The sequence below is a fragment of the Lampetra fluviatilis genome, chromosome 8 (genome assembly GCF_964198595.1).
Source record: "Lampetra fluviatilis chromosome 8, kcLamFluv1.1, whole genome shotgun sequence".
Taxonomy (NCBI): Eukaryota; Metazoa; Chordata; class Hyperoartia; order Petromyzontiformes; family Petromyzontidae; genus Lampetra; species Lampetra fluviatilis.
Genome location: NC_136282.1, coordinates 16,167,223 through 16,184,825, shown reverse-complemented (window position 1 = coordinate 16,184,825; position 17,603 = coordinate 16,167,223). Strand labels below are relative to the sequence as shown.

The window sequence follows — 17,603 nt, the reverse complement described above, 5'->3', positions numbered from 1 at the left end:
GAGTTGGAAGCTTCGAGCCATTATGTTTTTGTTCATGGGTCATGAGTGTTATTTTTCAATTGTTCATGCCTCAACAGTACAGAACATGGCGATTATTCCCCACAAACTTTGCTTTTGTGACCAGGACACAAAAGCAAAGTTAATAATCCACTCCATTAATAATGACACTGTGTAACAAATGTATTTTGTATTCCTCACTACTAAGTGTTATTTACTAATTGTTTATGCATCAAAAGTACAGAAAATGGCTATTAGTCTCCAAAAACGTTGCTTTTGTGACCAGGACAGTGCTATTTTGAAATTAACCTATTTTCAATGGGAAAACGCGGTGTGCATTTGTGTCATTACTTCACAAAGTCGTGGTCACAAAAGCAAAGTTTGTGGGGAATAATAGCCATTTTCTATTCTTTTGAGGCATAAGCATTTAGACAATATCAAAAAGGAACAAAAATCGTGTTACATAGTTTAATTACCTAATTAAAATGTGGGTGGTGTTGAGTGTAAATTTGAGATGTAATTACATCTTAAATTGACACATTTAAATTGGTCGAGTGGAAGCGATATTCACGATTCGGATCGTATGAGGTAAACGTGGAAAGGGTGCAAGGCAGCAACCATAGAAGAAAGAAAGACCACCGAATCGGACAAAACACGCGACTTGAGCCATCGGCTCTGGGCGTGGTGGCGGTGATCCAGGGATTTGGAGGTGAGGGTTGGTGGATCACGTAGAGACTTGTGAAGCGACGAAGCTCCCCGCGACTTCTAAATGGCAGTAAGGGAGATGGCGGTATGGCAAATACGTCTGTGAATTCGTGTCTCGTGTGGCTGAGCTTTAGGAGCTATTCCTCCCGCACGTGGAATCACACGCGGTCTAGTGGCCAGGTAATGATCTGCAGCAGATAAATGCAGTCGTCATTCCAAATAACAATATATTTCTTTAAATGAAAAAGACACCAAAGTCAACGCAATAATTAGTAATCTTGGATATGTGTATGGAACACGTGTGCTGAAGATTTGGCATGCTCTGCATTGTGTGAGAATGGCTAAAAGGCTGGGGCAGTGAGCACATTTCAAGAACGCTCTGGAATTCACGGGGTGCTGCTGCTGTGCCATCTTCGATTGACCTCTCGGGGTTCACGTCCCCTGAGAGTGTGGGACGGACATTCACGGGGCTGCTTGACAATCTAGCAAAACTACCGGGCATTGCAAACAGAACATGCATTCTACAAGGTGTCTTTAGCTTCACCAAAACTTAAACATAACACCAAAGTCAAGTTTATTTTTGTTTATTATTTTATTTTATCTCTATTATTAATTTTTTACCTACGTGACTTTACCGAAAAAACATAAGAGTATGAATCCTTGCAGTCACGAAAGCTTCAAATCTAGAATTGTTTAACCAGGTAAGAACTCAACAGACGATTAATGAGTCTAATTTCCAAGAATGATCTGGATCACCAAAATGACAAAACGATGAAGCACAACAATTGAAGCAAATAGCAATCGGCGCAAAAACAGCGGTAACCTTTCAGCAGATGGCGTTGCAGATAATGTATCCACCCTGAAGCCACAATAAAAACCCACCTCTGTGATTCGTCCATGTAAGGACGATATCAGCCAGGGGAAGGCGACACAGGGCGAGTGTATCCCTCCGACTTCTCGTGAGAATTATATTCTCCCACCTTAGATTTGGAGTCGGCGGCACAAGTTCAGCATATCGCGCAAAGCCATCATCAACCCCACGATTCGTGGCCATTACTTGCGGCCACATTTACGCCGTAAATTTACGAAGCACATCGCTAATAATTGTTTGTCATCCGCGTACGCCGCTCATCCAGCAGCGGAGCGAGCCTGGCCTGGCCCCGCCCCGCGGCTGTGACGTCACCGCGGCGCGGAGAGACGAAGAGGAGCAGCAGCAGCAGCGGGGACGACGACGACGACGCGGCCATGGCGGGAGACAGGTGGTCACAGGCGGCGATCGGCGCGGCGCTCACGGCCGCCTCGCACCCGATGCTCTACGTGAAGGTGCTCATCCAGGTGAGGCCGGGACGACTCCGTCTCCTCTGGGGGCTACCGGGTGGGGGCCCAGGGACCGCGGGGGGGGGGGGGTCCCGATCGTGCGCCCCCAGTCAGGCGAGGCCCGGCCAGACACCGACGCTAGGATAGACGACGTGCCGAGGAGGGCGCACTTCCGGCCCGCGGAGCCGGGAGGCCGAGGCTGGGGGTGACCACCGTGATTGATGGCGCTGTTATCTCCTCTCTCTCCCGTGGGCTGCGCCGGCTCCGGCCTCGCCCGGCCGCCCGTGCCGTGGCCGTGGTGGTCGCTTTACTTCCCCGGCCGGATTTGGCTGTGTCGAGTCGGGACCGGCCTGGGCTGGTTCACCGCAGTGACATTGAACCCCCAGTTGCCTCGTTCTCTGATCCCGGTTCCCAGTGTCTCCTCGCATCGCGACCTCGAGGTCGGCCCGACCCTGACCTTGATCACGACCTTCACCTTGACCTCGACTCCTACCCAACGCACGAGCTCTGGGGTCTGACAATGACACCTCGTGTCGTGACCCCACGCCTGGCGCGACTCCAGACCCCTGGGGTCATTCTTGACCTCGACTCAACACCCCTGGCCATCTCTCAATCCCTGGCCATCTCTCAATCCCTGGCCATCTCTCATGAGATCTGGGTCGGATCCTCGACTTGTTTGTCCGATTGCCTAAAGCCCCGACGCTCGAGGACTGACGACGGTCGCCGCAGATGTGTTTTTTTACAAACAGACCGAGGCTTTTAGTTGACTATTATTATCGAAGGATACATTTCATGAGTTAGAGTTTAGGATTGATTTCCCTGAGACCACTTTAATTTAGCCTCATTTGTGGGGACAGTTTTCTTGGCCAAATAACAATGATACTCTTTGTGTACCCAGGAAACCCCGGCTGCGTCTTTATCAGGAGGGTTCTTGCTAAGTGTCCACAGCAGGGGGCGATGTTGCCGCTGCTGCTGCTGCTACTGCTGCTACTGCTGTGTGATCCCCGTGCCTCTTCCCACCACCCCTCCAGGTGGGCCATGAGCCGCTCGCCCCATTGTGGGGACGGAACATGTTCGGGCGCCGCGTGCTGCAGTTGCCAGGCCTCTTTGGCTACGGTGAGACCGGCACCAGCATTGGTCCTGTCATCAACACGGGCACATCTTGGCCCTGCTCTGTGTGTGGAGACCCAGCACGGGGGGTCAGAGCCCACTTGGCAGCAGCCACACGACTCTTGGCCAAAATACATGGACGTTTTGTGCGGGTTGTGGAGGTTATTTTACGCTATCTTCACTATGCTGATCAGTGTGGATTGGTGACCACGGGGAGCATAGATGTACAATAACTCATGCAATATATACACTCCCACGCCCCACAGCCTGTAACACCTATTATGCATTGTGGTCGCCATATCCAAGCACAACCCAGGCTTAAAAGTTGGTTGTATAACGTTGAATGTCCACACGACTTTCAAACGCATGAGATTGTTTAACGGTACCAATAAACTCTGGAGCTGTGACTTACGTGACAGGGTTCATTCTAGTCAGAAAAAAATCAAGAGGTGAGTGACACCACCTTGGCTTGCCCCGTCTCGCAGCACGGCACATCACCAAGGTGGACGGCAAACTGGGGCTCTTCCGGGGTCTGGCGCCACGCCTCTGCACCACCATGCTCGCGTCTTCCACACACAGCTTTGTGCTGCAGGTGGGCATGGGCAGTGGTGCTCGCATAACCACCTACACTTGTACACACACGCCTTCTCACCCCTCCCACTAGCTTATCAGCAAGAGGCCCTTGCAGTGACAGAAAGGACTGCGCTTGCTACATTTATAAACAGTGTTGTTTCCAGGTTTAAAATATTCCCCTCTACTACCCAATTGGTGTGGCTAAAATGCTTGCAGTGAATGTGACCGCCATGGTATACAGGACGTCGTGGGTTTGATCCCGACCGTCACGCCTGTATATTCGGAGTTTGTATGTTCTCCCTGTGATCACATTGATTTTTCCCCGGGTCCTCTGGTTTTTCCCTCCACATTTATAAATACAGCAAAACCTTGGATTGCGAGTAACTTGGTCTGCGAGTGTTTTGCAACACGAGCAGAATTTTTTAATAAATATTAATTTGATAAACGAGCGAGGTCTTACTAAACGAGTATTACGTGTATACGCTTTGTCTGCCGAGCGTCACGTGATCACAACTGATATACGAGTGCTTTGAATTACAAGCACGTTTCCGGAACGAATTATGCTCGCAATCCAAGGTTTTACTGTATGCGTTTAAAGTATTCGACTACTATAAATCTATTACATGATAAGAAAAGTTTGGAGCCTGGATTATTTCAGACACAGTTGTGAGCGCCGACCACCACCAAACCTGGGCAGATCTGGCAGAGCCTTAGGGTGAAAGTTCATGGGTTTCACATCTATGATAAACTGTATGGTTTTGGAAAACAACCAAGCTCCTTGTACACGGATAGGGGGCTGGTACAGTATTAAGGAAGTTCCTTGTTATATTTTTCTTTCATTTTCTTGCAACTTCCTTTCCCATATTTGTATTGCCAGTTTAACATGTAGGCTATCATGGTTAATATCAACCATAATATAGGTTTTTTGGGTTAGATCGCATGAATATAAATGTGTCGTTATACCCGCCACCACCCGACACAGCCAATTAGTAAGGTTTGTCACGTAAACAGAACGTGCCAATTCGTTACTAGTACAGCACACCGGTGTGTTGGACAGCAAATCTACAACATTTACAATCTGAGAACGACGTTTCGGCAATAATTACAACTAGCTTCATCAGGCGACAGCCAGATTTGTGGAGAAATCCTCCTGTTTTGTTCCTTAAATAGAGGGATAGATGTGATGACGTCACTTGTGAGCACCTTCTCGTGCGAAGGGGGTGGATTAATGAATGCATATAGATTACAATGGGTATCCATTGCTGGTTGGGTTTTTGTAATCAACGAACATTATGAATGCACATTATGCAAGCAAATAGTTTTTGTACCTCCTGTCATTAGCTTGCAGTAAAATAGCAGTACCGGTTATTGTCTGCATACAGCTAATCTCCATTTACGTATGGTGACCTGTATAGGCAATCACAGGGGTTGTTTGACCATACTTGACCGGGTTGACAAATTGCTGTTATTGGTAAGTAGGTAACAAGTTGCCCTCTTTGTAAATATTAAATAATAAAGCTTGCTATTTAGGGTCATAGATATAACTTTAAACAATTATATTTCCACAGCTGCCTCGAGTGGCTGTATGGGATCACGTGAAGCCATTATATACCACATGTAGGAAAAACTAAATAATTGATCCTTACACCCACAGTTTGACGCGTGCATCGTGAACGTGAGCATCGACGTTCGTCCATGTCTCGCTGTGTTGTTAAACGCTATTTGGCAAGCTGAAGAGTTTAAAAAATGTGACTTAAATTGACGGTATTATTATTTTGTCCCACAGAAATACGCAGAGGACGAGGTACGTTAAAGAGCTGCCCTCTCACGGTCTCGCGCCAGTCGGAACGTTGTCACTCTTAACCCTGCACGCTGCTCGTACCTTACACCCTTGTACTAGCTACAGCTGCTTTTGGGATGGTCTTGCCTGCGCCCAGTTAGGATGGTGTTGCCTGCTGCAATGTAATTCTGTAAACTCTGTCCCTGCAGTGATTTACTTCCTCTTCTGTCCTATGGATATGAATTAAGCAGCAGCAGTAGTAAATCGATGTCTACGTCGTGAATCTGGCTCATGGCTTCAGAGAACACTTGAGTGAAACTCACTTGCGGGCAGTGCAAATGAGTTCACGATGTTTTTTTATCGTGCAACACAGTCGCATTTGGGCGATTCTTTTATTTTCCGTTTGAGATTTTGCTGACCATAGTCTAAAGGCAAATGTCAATACTGGCAGTGAGATAGGAATGCATGTGTACACGGGCTGATGGTGCGTGATGTTATGGTGGTGGGAGGGTAGGGCAGTCTCGTTTCACACGACGGTGACCAGACTAGCGTGACGTGATGCTTAGTTTGCTAATCTCTGTTTAGAGAAAGACTTCGGGTTCGAAGTTTACGGAGCATATTTGCTGTGGCTAAATGTTGGCATTGTAACCCTCCAGTGGACGAATATAGATGCTAAGCAAGCATGAATGTACCCAGGGCAGGAGGGAAAAAAGAAGCTGCCTCCCCTCTTGATGTGTTAAGATGGCTTTTGTATGTCATGGACCAGTGTAGAGCTTTGATGAATGTAAAATAGAAAAAAAATACTATTTATTTAATTTTAGATATAATGAAGTGAAAACGGAGTTAACTTGTTGCCAAGTTGCTCGAGCAAACAGCTTGCAAGCGGAAAGTTGTGGATTCAAATCATGCTTAGACGCTAACTCGGCCTATCATCCCACTAGGGTCAATAAAGTAATGACCACCTTGTGGGGAAGTGAACGGCCGTTGTCCTATGGATAGACTTTGCCTTGTCATAGGGATTTTCCTTATGGCTCATGGCTGTAAACTGAAGGACCAACGTGTCAATGCTGATTTTATTAGCAAATCTCTTCGATTTTCCACTTGTACTCTTATGCTCATTCGGTAGGAAGACAATTTCCTCCCTCTGAAACAACTGGCTGTTAGAGCCTTTACAGCCCCTTGTGTTGTTTTCAGGTTTATGCAATAGCCTCTTCTGACTCTGCTTATGTCAACATCCTCTAGGCTGAAGTAACAGAAGACGACAGCTCAGAACCGAAGGAGAAGTCTCTGGAAGAGGTCGTAAAGCAGGTAGAGTGGAGGGTAACGTGGAGGGTAACGTGGAGGGTAACGTGGAGGGTAACGTGGAGGGTGATGGAGAGGGTAATGTGGAGGGTAATGGAGAGTGACATGGAGGGTAGTGGAGAGTGGCGGTGTGGGAGCGGCATTGCTGCGTGGGCCGTGGTTTGTGCCCTGGCGGTGGACGTCTGTGTCCTTGTTTCTCGCCACAGACGTCCCGGGAGATGGTAGCCAGGTGCGCCGCAACAATCGTGTCCCATCCTTTTCACGGTGAGTGACTGACTGGGTCGTAGAGTGACTTCGAGGTGAGCGAGTGGGTGACTGAACGGGTGACTTGTTTGATTCCCAAATCGGGAGCCTTTCTGTGTGGAGTTTGTACGTTCTCTCCTGTTTCTGGGTTCCTCCTGTAGCTGAAACCCATACAATGTACTGGTGTTGGCCAAACATTACAATGCTGAAAATGTACACTGCACATCTCTCAATTGGGATTCCACACGGCAGCAGCAGCAGCAGCAACATAGCCCCCTCCGGTGTAAACTTGGCCCCACGGTCTAATGCTCACCGCTGTGAATTGTCGCTTCAGTAATCTCCATGCGCTGCATGGTGCAGTTCATCGGGAGGGAGGTGAAGTACACGTGAGTGATCCGCTCCGCACCCATCCTTACATCATCACTGTAACATGAACACTCGGTGTTCGGCCAGGGAGCCGGGGGTTTTATGATTCACGTGAACGTGTCTGTGTCTTCCTTCAGCGGTGTCTTCAATTCCCTCGGAGTCATGTGGAGGGAGGAGGGCATCATGGGCTTCTTTGCGTGAGTGGTTTAAGCGGAGCGCACGTGAAGCGTGAGGCACGTGGAGCATGCAGAGCCCATGGGACACGCGCGGCGTGGGCCTCATGGAGCACGTGGATTTAACAGAGCTCGTGTAGATCACAGGTCACGGTTATACGCAGCACATAATTAACATCAGGTATTTGGACAATTGTTGGAGCACAAGGCTATCACGAAGGAGGCACTGCTATGTTTCACACGCGCAGTCTCTTGGAGTTTCACATTCGGGGGCAATGTTTCTCTGCACATTCGCTTTTGAATAATACGCAGAGTAATTTTCCGAGTTCGGCAAATTTGAACCATGACGCCGGCACGCAATGGCCTACTCCTTTCGAATGGACTCAAGTGATCAGTAATGTCCACTGTGCAGTTGATGGCGTGCGGTATATTACAGTTAATAATACACCTGCAGTAATAACCAGGGTAGCCTGCCTTGTTCTAACCGCGAATCTCTGCCGCTCGCTTGTATCACCACGTCCGCTCTCCCGGTTCCAGGGGCCTCGTTCCACGCTTGCTGGGAGACATCATCTCCCTGTGGCTCTGCAACATCCTGGCTCACCTCATCAACACCTACGCTCTGGACGGCACCGTGAGTCACGTACAACCACTCATGTATGTAGGTGTGTAAAAATACATTGATTTATCAATTAAAATAGATGATTAAATTCATGCGTGATGGCCCTGAATTGTGACAATTGTGGGGTGTTCCTGGAATAATGCGATCACCCACACAGTGTCGTTGCCCAGGAGGGTAGAGGCTCTTAGGGTAGGCGGATTACGTGGGCGAAGAGAGAGAATACTAAGTTGATTGTGTGGCCGTCTGTGGGTAGGTGACACCCAAGCAACACTCACGAGTGCATGATGACACTATCCACTATACATACATGCTGTCAACGTTTTCCTGGGCAGCATTTGTTAAATTACTTAGCGGAATTAATTGTTACCTACTTACTCGTCTGCCTGCCACGTGGACCTAACTTGCCACAGTCATGCACATCCCATTCCACCTGGCACCGAATCGCATCTCATCCTACCCGCCACCTCGTTTACTCGACACTGCCCCTCGCTCGCCACGCCATGAACGCCTCACCTGCCACGGCCACGCATGCCTCACCCATCACGCCATGCACGCCTCATCCGCCCCCCATTAGAAGTCGCAGTGGAGAGTTCCTGCGACGGGTTCCTGCGATGGTGACGTGACACCCGCTGTTTCTGTGCAGCATCCGCAGGCCAAGGAGGTGAAGGGCTACACCCAAGCCATCACCGGGGTGAGTGCGACGCCTTCTTATTACAACTGCCGTCTGTTGCTGGCCGCTTGACGTTTTGAGCCTTTGGAAGGGGGTGGGGGGTTCCGGCGTTTATGCGTCAGCCCCGTCCGCCTATAACGGAGGAGGGCACGATCACTCGAGTGTAAAGTTGTGATGCGATTAGCGACTTGCCCGAGAGAGAACTCGGACAACGGATCGAATGGTGGTGCCTGCACCCTCCCTGGCAGAGGCGATACCCGAGCCCCACCGCGGCCTGCAGGCGAACCGCTCCCCACTCGCCTGGCACGAGTGCGACCGTTATCGTCGCCTGTTCAATATTGCCGAGGACGAGCTCAAGTTGGAAAGCGTTACGGAGTCCGCGTACGTGCGTGATTTCTCTCCCTCGTTTGCTTTTTGCAGTTCTTCGCCAGCATCGTGACCTACCCCTTTGTGCTGGTGGCCAACCTCATGGCCGTCAACAACTGCGGGTGAGTGGAGGGGGCGGCCAGGCCGGGGCACCCGTGTGCTGGCGAGGTCGTCTTTACAAGATCGTGAGCTCACAAGGTTACGTAATTGTGTGCTAGTGTAAAATGCTTATTGTGAGGCTCCCAAGGGCACGGGGTTGTGAGGTTGTGAAGTTGTGAGAGTTTGAGGTGAGATTTAGAGGTTCATTTTATGGCATCCTGAGGTCATGAGATCATGATGCCATGTGGTTATTAGATTTCCGGGTTGTGAGGTGACGAGGTTGTGTAACTATGATTTTGTGAGGCTGTGAGATTCCGAGGTCCTTAAGTGGACATCTCTCTGCGTGACACAACATGCCCACGTGCCGCCCGCAGGCTTGCCGGGGGCTCCCTGCCCTACGCTCCACCCTACTCCAATTGGCTGGCATGCTGGAGCAGCCTCAGCACTCAGGTGAGCCTCCTGCTCCTGTGCCTGCCATGCCGCCCTCTTCCCGTGCCCGCCGTGCTGACCGGGACAGACATGATCTGTGATGAGAGTGCCAGAGCATTGTGCTGCCTGTATGCGAGTTTGCAGAATGCGTGTTGGTGGTGGAGGTGGTGTTTGTGCGTTATGGTCGAGTTGAGGCCGTGATCTGTGATTGTCACCGTGTGGTCACGTGTGTGTGGAAGTGGTGACGTGATTGCCTGCCTGTGTACGTGTGCCCCGGGCCCTGCAGGGACAACTGAAGCGTGGATCGAGCCTGTTCTTCCGCAAGGCCGTGCTGAATTCAGACTTCATGTATTTGGAGTGAGCAACCTCTCGCTACTGCTGGGCTGTGGTGGGCTTTCGTGTCACCGTGCTGTTTTGCCAGAGGGGGTCTGGCATCGGCCGTTAAATCTGGGGCAAAGTAACGTCAGCAGGGAGACATTTTGTATCGAACAACGGACCACGCAGTTGAGACTAAAATTAAACATCTTGTTTTTTGTTGTTGTTATTTTGTAATTAAGACAAGCCCAGTGCGTCCCGTATGACTGATTTCTGCCTGTTGCGTGGAGTTTAAGGTATCATGAATAAACATTAAAAGGTGTCTTGCCATCTCGCTGTGTGTGTGATGTGGCTGTGTGGCACGCTGCGCTATGGATCCACCGATTAGAGTTAGATTGCCACTCACGGTGAACACCGGTGACGATTATCTGAACCAGTCCTCGGTTTCCCCTAGGTTGACTCGGTATCAAATGAGTACCTGGTGCGGTGTGTCGCGATCGCCACTGGGAAGATAAAGACAGCCAGGCAGGGTGTTGACCACCCAACCCCCTCGTGTGCTATGCCACCCTTCATAGGTGCTTGCCAACAGCACTTGCCGTAACAGTCTGTTGAGGCTACACGGGGGATCCTTGGTGGCTGCACGACTTACACCTGCCACGCAGATTTACCTCACGAAATTACCAGGATTTTTATATAAAAAAGACAATTTTGTTACATTTCATTAAAAATTCAGTCCAAATATAACAGTTGCTGTCGTGCGTCACGATGTTACGTGTTGCATGATTTTGCACGTTTAGGGCAGATACATCAATCTCATCTCTTGAGCTTTTGTGAAATATTTCTACATTTTTCAGAAAATCTGACACAAAACCATCAATGTTCAGTCATGAAGAGTGCACCCGAAGCAGAGTACATCACAAGTACTCACATTCACTCTGGTGAAACATATTATTAGAGACTTGAACCATAATTCAAAGATGAATGTTAATTATTCGCTGTGAATAGATCAATATAATTTTACCCATAATTTTTTTATGAAAAATATTTGGCCTTTTTTCAGAAAAACTCATAACCTCTTTTACATTTTTGCCCAAAAATGTGTTTCATCTTCACGTAGAGTACGGCTGGATCGATGCAACTCTGTTTGAATTGAAGCGTACAATGACACTGGCTATGTTGAGAACGAGTGATCCACAGCAGGACTTTGAAAACCCACGTCGGTATCGGGATTCCGTATGGGGGGTTCTGTATCCGGGGTACTATATCGGCACGGTGTGACGCGGAGTATGGAAGGAAAGAGCAGGGTCAGGATTAAATCTTGACTTAAAGCCTTCGTGACTGCAGGAATTCATATTCATTGGGTCTTTCGGTAAAGTCACGGCAATTGAAAAAGAATAAAAATATCACGACGTTTCGATCGCAACACAAGCAATCGTCATAACGATTGCTTGTGTTGCGATCGAAACGTGATCATCTTTTAATATTATTTCTATCTACGTGACTTTACCGAAAGACCCAAAGAATAAGAGTCAGGATTGCTTGAACCAACGCTTGTGAAATTGCGAGACGCAATCGGTAAGAACTTGCGCTGTTAGGTATGGGTCGTAGTTAACATGCACAATTACGTAATATTGGACAAACAAAACTGGATGCAAGCGGACGTGACCGTAATCAGAACCTCGTGGTGGCCAAGCGGAGCGCGTGAGTCAACCAGGTCTCTGGTTCAAACCCCACCCCTTCTTGGTTAAGATCAGGGATGCATGCGGATCAAAAACTCAGGGGAACACGTTTTTCATAATCAATTTAAAAAATAACATCCATAAAACTAACTACCAGGCCCACGTAGTGCGGTGGATAGGCACAGCTTCCTTTGAAGCCGCTTGCTGGTGATGGACCGGGTCACGATGCTTGTCCATCGCGTAACGAGGTCGTACAGTTAACTTCATGGCCTAGCCACACTGCACCGCGCTGTGCTGCGATCATCATCCTAGAATCTCACCCAAGTCCAGAAGGACGCTGCTGTGCAAACAGTGGAACAACGCGGACGACCGGAATAAACCCCTCATTCGAGACTCGAACATCGCACATGCTGCCTTGGACCATTCCTCCTCGGAGACGCTGGTGGAACCATCAACTGCATCAGAACATCAGCAGGCGGATGCACACCTCTTCTTCATGTGGACAATACAAGACAAGCCACTGGATTGCGATTGTGGCCTTGCAACCCAAACTATGGACCGCTAACTGAACCACTGTGGGGTCTGCCCTCTTTCGATTGAGGAACAGAAAAACTGCACGAACTCTCGCCTGAAAGCCCTCTCGTCGCGATATTGTCAGTGAGCTATTACATTGCCATGATACCCGCCATGCCATTAATGTAACGAGATGACATTATCACTCACATGTGCGCGGTGAGATGATTAACACCACGTGTAGCCCTGTGGCACTCTGTGGGTGAGTGGAGAGTACGCGAGGCTGCTTACTTTTCGTGTCCCGGGTTCAAATCCAACTTGATTTTTTTTTCTTGCCGAATCTTAAAACAAAACCACGCTCAGCGATTTTTTTATTTCATAGATTTTTTTTATATAAGAAAATAAAACTAAAACTGCAATGACGATATTAAGACGATTTAATAACCAAAACTTTCACAGCACCCACCATGCCTTCTTGGTATAATGGGGAGGACGGCTACCTCTGAGGTGGCTCACCCAGGTTTAAATCCCCCAAATTACTTTTGCTAATTAACATGTTACGCGATGACGTCATCACGCGTGTTTATAACAGCCACGTGCGCGCAGTGCAACCACGACACGCACAAAGCGGCGTGTATCTGCGTGAGGACTCGGTGGCTCACGGCGCTGCACAGACACCCCTGGAGGCCGCAGGTGAGTCCGCAAGTGACGGGTTCGAATCCCCCGGCGCGCGGTGAATATTCACAGATAAAGACCTCTCACGTGAACTGAGTGATGTGATGCCTTGTATATATGTTCCTCGTCTCTGTGTGCAATAATCCGGCGTGAGTGCTTCTCTACGTAGATGCGGACAGCAGATTGGGGTCGAAGGCGTGGACAACCACCGACCTCGACCTGGGAGGATAGGATGGGATAGGATGGGAAAGAAATGAAATTATTTTTTTTGTAAATGTCACCAACACACTTTGACCACTAGGGGGCGCTGCTCCACCGCTAGGGGCGCTGTTTAGCGCTAGGGGGCGCTGTTCTATGCAGATCCCCATTGAAAGTGCCAGTTTATCGAAAAATAAACGCATTTACGCCGGTTGTTGGGGTTATTGCAGCTGTACGCTGTGCTTTGATGTAGAATCTCGGTGGAAACTCCACACGCAACGAAAAATCAGTAAAAGTGGCATTTACAATGACCACGCAGACAAGGTTTCAGTGGAATTTGGCACTAAAGCTGCTATTTCTACGAAAGAATACGACCACAAACACGATTTGCCTGAGAAAAATTCCGTGAAATGTTATAAAACCGGCTACATCTGGTTGTTTATATCTTTTAAAAAAACGTAAAACACTTAAGTATTGTAAAAAAATCGCAAGACCCACCACGGATTGTAAAATGCACTCATCCAGCAGTGGATTTGCGATATTACTACACAGACAGCGACCAGTAACGGGTTATGAATATTACTGACTTCGCGCAGCTCTTTAAAACCCACGAGGGTTACGGGTAATAACCTCTTTCACAGCAAGATTGGTGGTAAGCAAACAACCACGGCGTCTAAAAGGCAAGAATCAACTTCAAGTTCTCAACCCCGATTGCGAGCATCACAGCGAGTGAGCAACACGAGGAGACCACCCTCCTCTCCCCGTCTCTCCCCTCTCGTCTCGCTCCCCTCCCCGTGCCTCTCCCCCCTCTCACCTGGCTCCACTCCGCTCGCCCGTGGCCCCTCCACGTCAGCGGCCGAGGCGTCCTGTCCCAGACCCCCAGCCAAGCTCCACCCCGCCACGGCGGCTCCACTCCTCTCGGTGGAGCCGCCTCGACCCCGACCGCCACTGCCAAGGCCCCTTCCCCTGTCCGGGCGCGAGCTGAGCGCCGCCTCCCCCCGCGACTCTCTCCACGGAGCGGCGCCCCTCTCCCAGTTCGCGCGGCATCCCCCCCTCCTCCCCCCTCCTCCTCCTCCCCCCTCCTCCTCCTCCCCCCTCCTCCTCCCGCCCCCCTCCTCCCCCCTCCCCCCTCCCCCCTCCTCCTCCCCCCTCCTCCTCCTCCCTGCGGCTGCGCCGCGGGATTCTTCGCTGCGAGTGTCGCCCTCCGGTGGCGCGGGGCACGCGGAGCCCCTGAGTTGAGGGCGGAGCCACTGAGTTGAGGGCGGAGCCACTGAGATGAGGGCGGAGCCACTGAGATGAGGGCGGAGCCACTGAATTTCGATTTAAAGCTTTCGAGTGAAAGAGGCTCCATGTGCAGGGTCTCCAGGCTCCATGTGCAGGGTGTCCATGTGCAGAGTCTCCAGGCTCCATGTGCAGGGTCTCCAGGCTCCATGTACAGGGTGTCCATGTGCAGGGTCTCCAGGCTCCATGTGCAGAGTCTCCAGGCTCCATGTGCAGGGTCTCCAGGCTCCATGTGCAGGGTGTCCATGTGCAGAGTCTCCAGGCTCCATGTGCAGGGTCTCCAGGCTCCATGTACAGGGTGTCCATGTGCAGGGTCTCCAGGCTTCATGTGCAGAGTCTCCAGGCTCCATGTGCAGGGTCTCCAGGCTTCATGTGCAGAGTCTCCAGGCTCCATGTGCAGGGTCTCCAGGCTCCACGTGCAGGGTCTCCAGGTTCCACGTGCAGGGTCTCCAGGCTCCATGTGCAGAGTCTCCAGGCTCCATGTGCAGGGTCTCCAGGCTCCATGTGCAGGGTCTCCAGGCTCCACGTGCAGGGTCTCCAGGCTCCATGTGCAGGGTCTCCAGGCTCCATGTGCAGGGTCTCCAGGCTCCACGTGCAGGGTGTCCAGGCTCCACGTGCAGGGTCTCCAGGCTCCACGTGCAGGGTGTCCAGGCTCCACGTGCAGGGTCTCCAGGCTCCACGTGCAGGGTGTCCAGGCTCCATGTGCAGAGTCTCCAGGCTCCACGTGCAGGGTCTCCAGGCTCCACGTGCAGGGTGTCCAGGCTCCACGTGCAGGGTCTCCAGGCTCCACGTGCAGGGTCTCCAGGCTCCACGTGCAGGGTCTCCAGGCTCCACGTGCAGGGTCTCCAGGCTCCACGTGCAGGGTGTCCAGGCTCCATGTGCAGGGTCTCCAGGCTCCACGTGCAGGGTGTCCAGGCTCCACGTGCAGGGTCTCCAGGCTCCACGTGCAGAGTCTCCAGGCTCCACGTGCAGAGTCTCCAGGCTCCACGTGCAGGGTCTCCAGGCTCCACGTGCAGGGTCTCCAGGCTCCACGTGCAGGGTGTCCAGGCTCCATGTGCAGGGTCTCCAGGCTCCACGTGCAGGGTGTCCAGGCTCCATGTGCAGAGTCTCCAGGCACCATGTGCAGAGTCTCCAGGCACCATGTGCAGGGTCTCCAGGCTCCACGTGCAGGGTGTCCAGGCTCCACGTGCAGGGTGTCCAGGCTCCACGTGCAGGGTCTCCAGGCACCATGTGCAGGGTCTCCAGGCTCCACGTGCAGGGTGTCCAGGCTCCACGTGCAGGGTGTCCAGGCTCCATGTGCAGAGTCTCCAGGCACCATGTGCAGGGTCTCCAGGCTCCACGTGCAGGGTGTCCAGGCTCCACGTGCAGGGTCTCCAGGCTCCACGTGCAGGGTCTCCAGGCTCCATGTGCAGGGTCTCCAGGCTCCACGTGCAGGGTGTCCAGGCTCCATGTGCAGAGTCTCCAGGCTCCACGTGCAGGGTCTCCAGGCTCCACGTGCAGGGTCTCCAGGCACCATGTGCAGGGTCTCCAGGCTCCACGTGCAGGGTCTCCAGGCTCCACGTGCAGGGTGTCCTTGTGCAGGGTCTCCAGGCTTCATGTGCAGGGTGTCCATGTGCAGGGTCTCCAGGCTCCACGTGCAGGGTCTCCAGGCTCCACGTGCAGGGTGTCCATGTGCAGGGTCTCCAGGCTTCATGTGCAGGGTGTCCATGTGCAGGGTGTTCAGGCTCCAGGCGCTGTACGCTGTATTGTTGTCTCTTCATTGAATTCCCATGGCGTCCCGCATCGCCTCTGTTTCAATCTCCTATCGCAGTGGCTACGCATGTGGTGACTGTTCCATGATTTATCTTCACCTGGACACGTCCCGCAGACGCCACAGCCCGGAGTCTAACCGGTTGTGCAGATACTCTGCGGTCCGGGGAAACTTCACACAACCTCCGTAACTTCTAACCCTACGTCTGAAACTCAATGCGAGACGAGTCTGGTCCATCCTACGTGGTGACGTAAGGCCACGTGTGTGTTGAGTGATAAACTTGTGTGTGCGTGTGTGTGTACCTTATGCACAGCAGTAACCGCGCTGCGCTTCGGACCTGGCAACCCGAGTTCGATTCCCGCTCACTGCCAACACCGGTGACGATCATTTGTACCGGTGTCGTCACTGATGTTGGCTGTACGACCACTCTGTGTACACACAGGCACACACGTGGTCCAGCCCGACACAGGTAAGGAACCCGCAAAACCGGCTAGGTGAGTTATTTCAACAGCTTCACCACGCCGGTCGAGCACGACTAAAAAGCTCTGGGGTCTCGGTTCTATTCCGGGCTGGGGTGAGAGGTTGCGTAGATTGTGGGAGGTTCGCGGGATCGCAGAGTATCGACACAGACACAGACAGACTCTGGGTCGCGGTGTCCCCGGGAAGGTCGTGAAGGTCGTGAAGGGGTGGCGAGTCAGCGAATTAGAGGACAGTCACCGCAGTGAGATGGGCGATTCAAATGCAGACGATGTGGGGCCACACAGCTCCGTGCATATACAACATGGAGACCCTGCACGTGGAGACCCTGCACGTGGAGACCCTGCACGTGGAGACCCTGCACGTGGAGACCCTGCACGTGGAGACCCTGCACGTGGAGACCCTGCACATGGAGCCTGGAGACCCTGCACAAGGAGACCCTGCACATGGAGACCCTGCACATGGAGACCCTTCACATGGAGACCCTGCACATGGAGCCTGGACAGGAGAAGGGCCTTGGCAGTGGCGGTCGGGGTCGAGGCGGCTCCACCGAGAGGAGTGGAGCCGCCGTGGCGGGGTGGAGCTTGGCTGGGGGTCTGGGACAGGACGCCTCGGCCGCTGACGTGGAGGGGCCACGGGCGAGCGGAGTGGAGCCAGGTGAGAGGGGGGAGAGGCACGGGGAGGGGAGCGAGACGAGAGGGGAGAGACGGGGAGAGGAGGGTGGTCTCCTCGTGTTGCTCACTCGCTGTGATGCTCGCAATCGGGGTTGAGAACTTGAAGTTGATTCTTGCCTTTTAGACGCCGTGGTTGTTTGCTTACCACCAATCTTGCTGTGAAAGAGGTTATTACCCGTAACCCTCGTGGGTTTTAAAGAGCTGCGCGAAGTCAGTAATATTCATAACCCGTTACTGGTCGCTGTCTGTGTAGTAATATCGCAAATCCACTGCTGGATGAGTGCATTTTACA

The 17,603-nt window shown here is 51.7% G+C and overlaps 1 protein-coding gene across 5 annotated transcripts; it reads left to right on the top strand.

Annotated features, from left to right (window-relative positions):
- The first annotated feature begins 1,624 nt into the window (after positions 1-1,624).
- On the top strand, positions 1,625-10,386 carry LOC144933973 (mitochondrial carrier homolog 2-like). Of its 5 annotated transcripts, none has more exons than XM_078859362.1 (14): positions 1,625-1,661; positions 1,839-2,037; positions 3,051-3,135; positions 3,615-3,721; positions 5,489-5,506; positions 6,725-6,790; positions 6,991-7,048; positions 7,362-7,413; positions 7,531-7,590; positions 8,104-8,197; positions 8,829-8,876; positions 9,276-9,343; positions 9,695-9,770; positions 10,036-10,386. In XM_078859362.1, the coding sequence occupies exons 2-14, from the start codon at positions 1,948-1,950 to the stop codon at positions 10,108-10,110; spliced, it is 897 nt and encodes a 298-aa protein (XP_078715488.1). In that variant the 5' UTR covers positions 1,625-1,661; positions 1,839-1,947; the 3' UTR covers positions 10,111-10,386. The 5 variants fall into 5 exon arrangements, with proteins under 5 accessions (XP_078715488.1, XP_078715489.1, XP_078715492.1 ...); XM_078859363.1 differs by having other exon boundaries at positions 1,627-1,661; positions 1,842-2,037; XM_078859366.1 differs by having other exon boundaries at positions 1,633-1,637; positions 1,842-2,037.
- Positions 10,387-17,603: the final 7,217 nt, after the last annotated feature.

Coding starts and splice junctions, on each gene's coding strand:
- LOC144933973 (XM_078859362.1), top strand. CDS start 1,948: ATGGCGGGAGACAGGTGGTCACAGGCGGCGATCGGCGCGGCGCTCACG. Junction 7,591..8,103: donor GGCATCATGGGCTTCTTTGC/GTGAGTGGTTTA, acceptor TCCCGGTTCCAG/GGGCCTCGTTCCACGCTTGC. Junction 8,877..9,275: donor ACACCCAAGCCATCACCGGG/GTGAGTGCGACG, acceptor TGCTTTTTGCAG/TTCTTCGCCAGCATCGTGAC.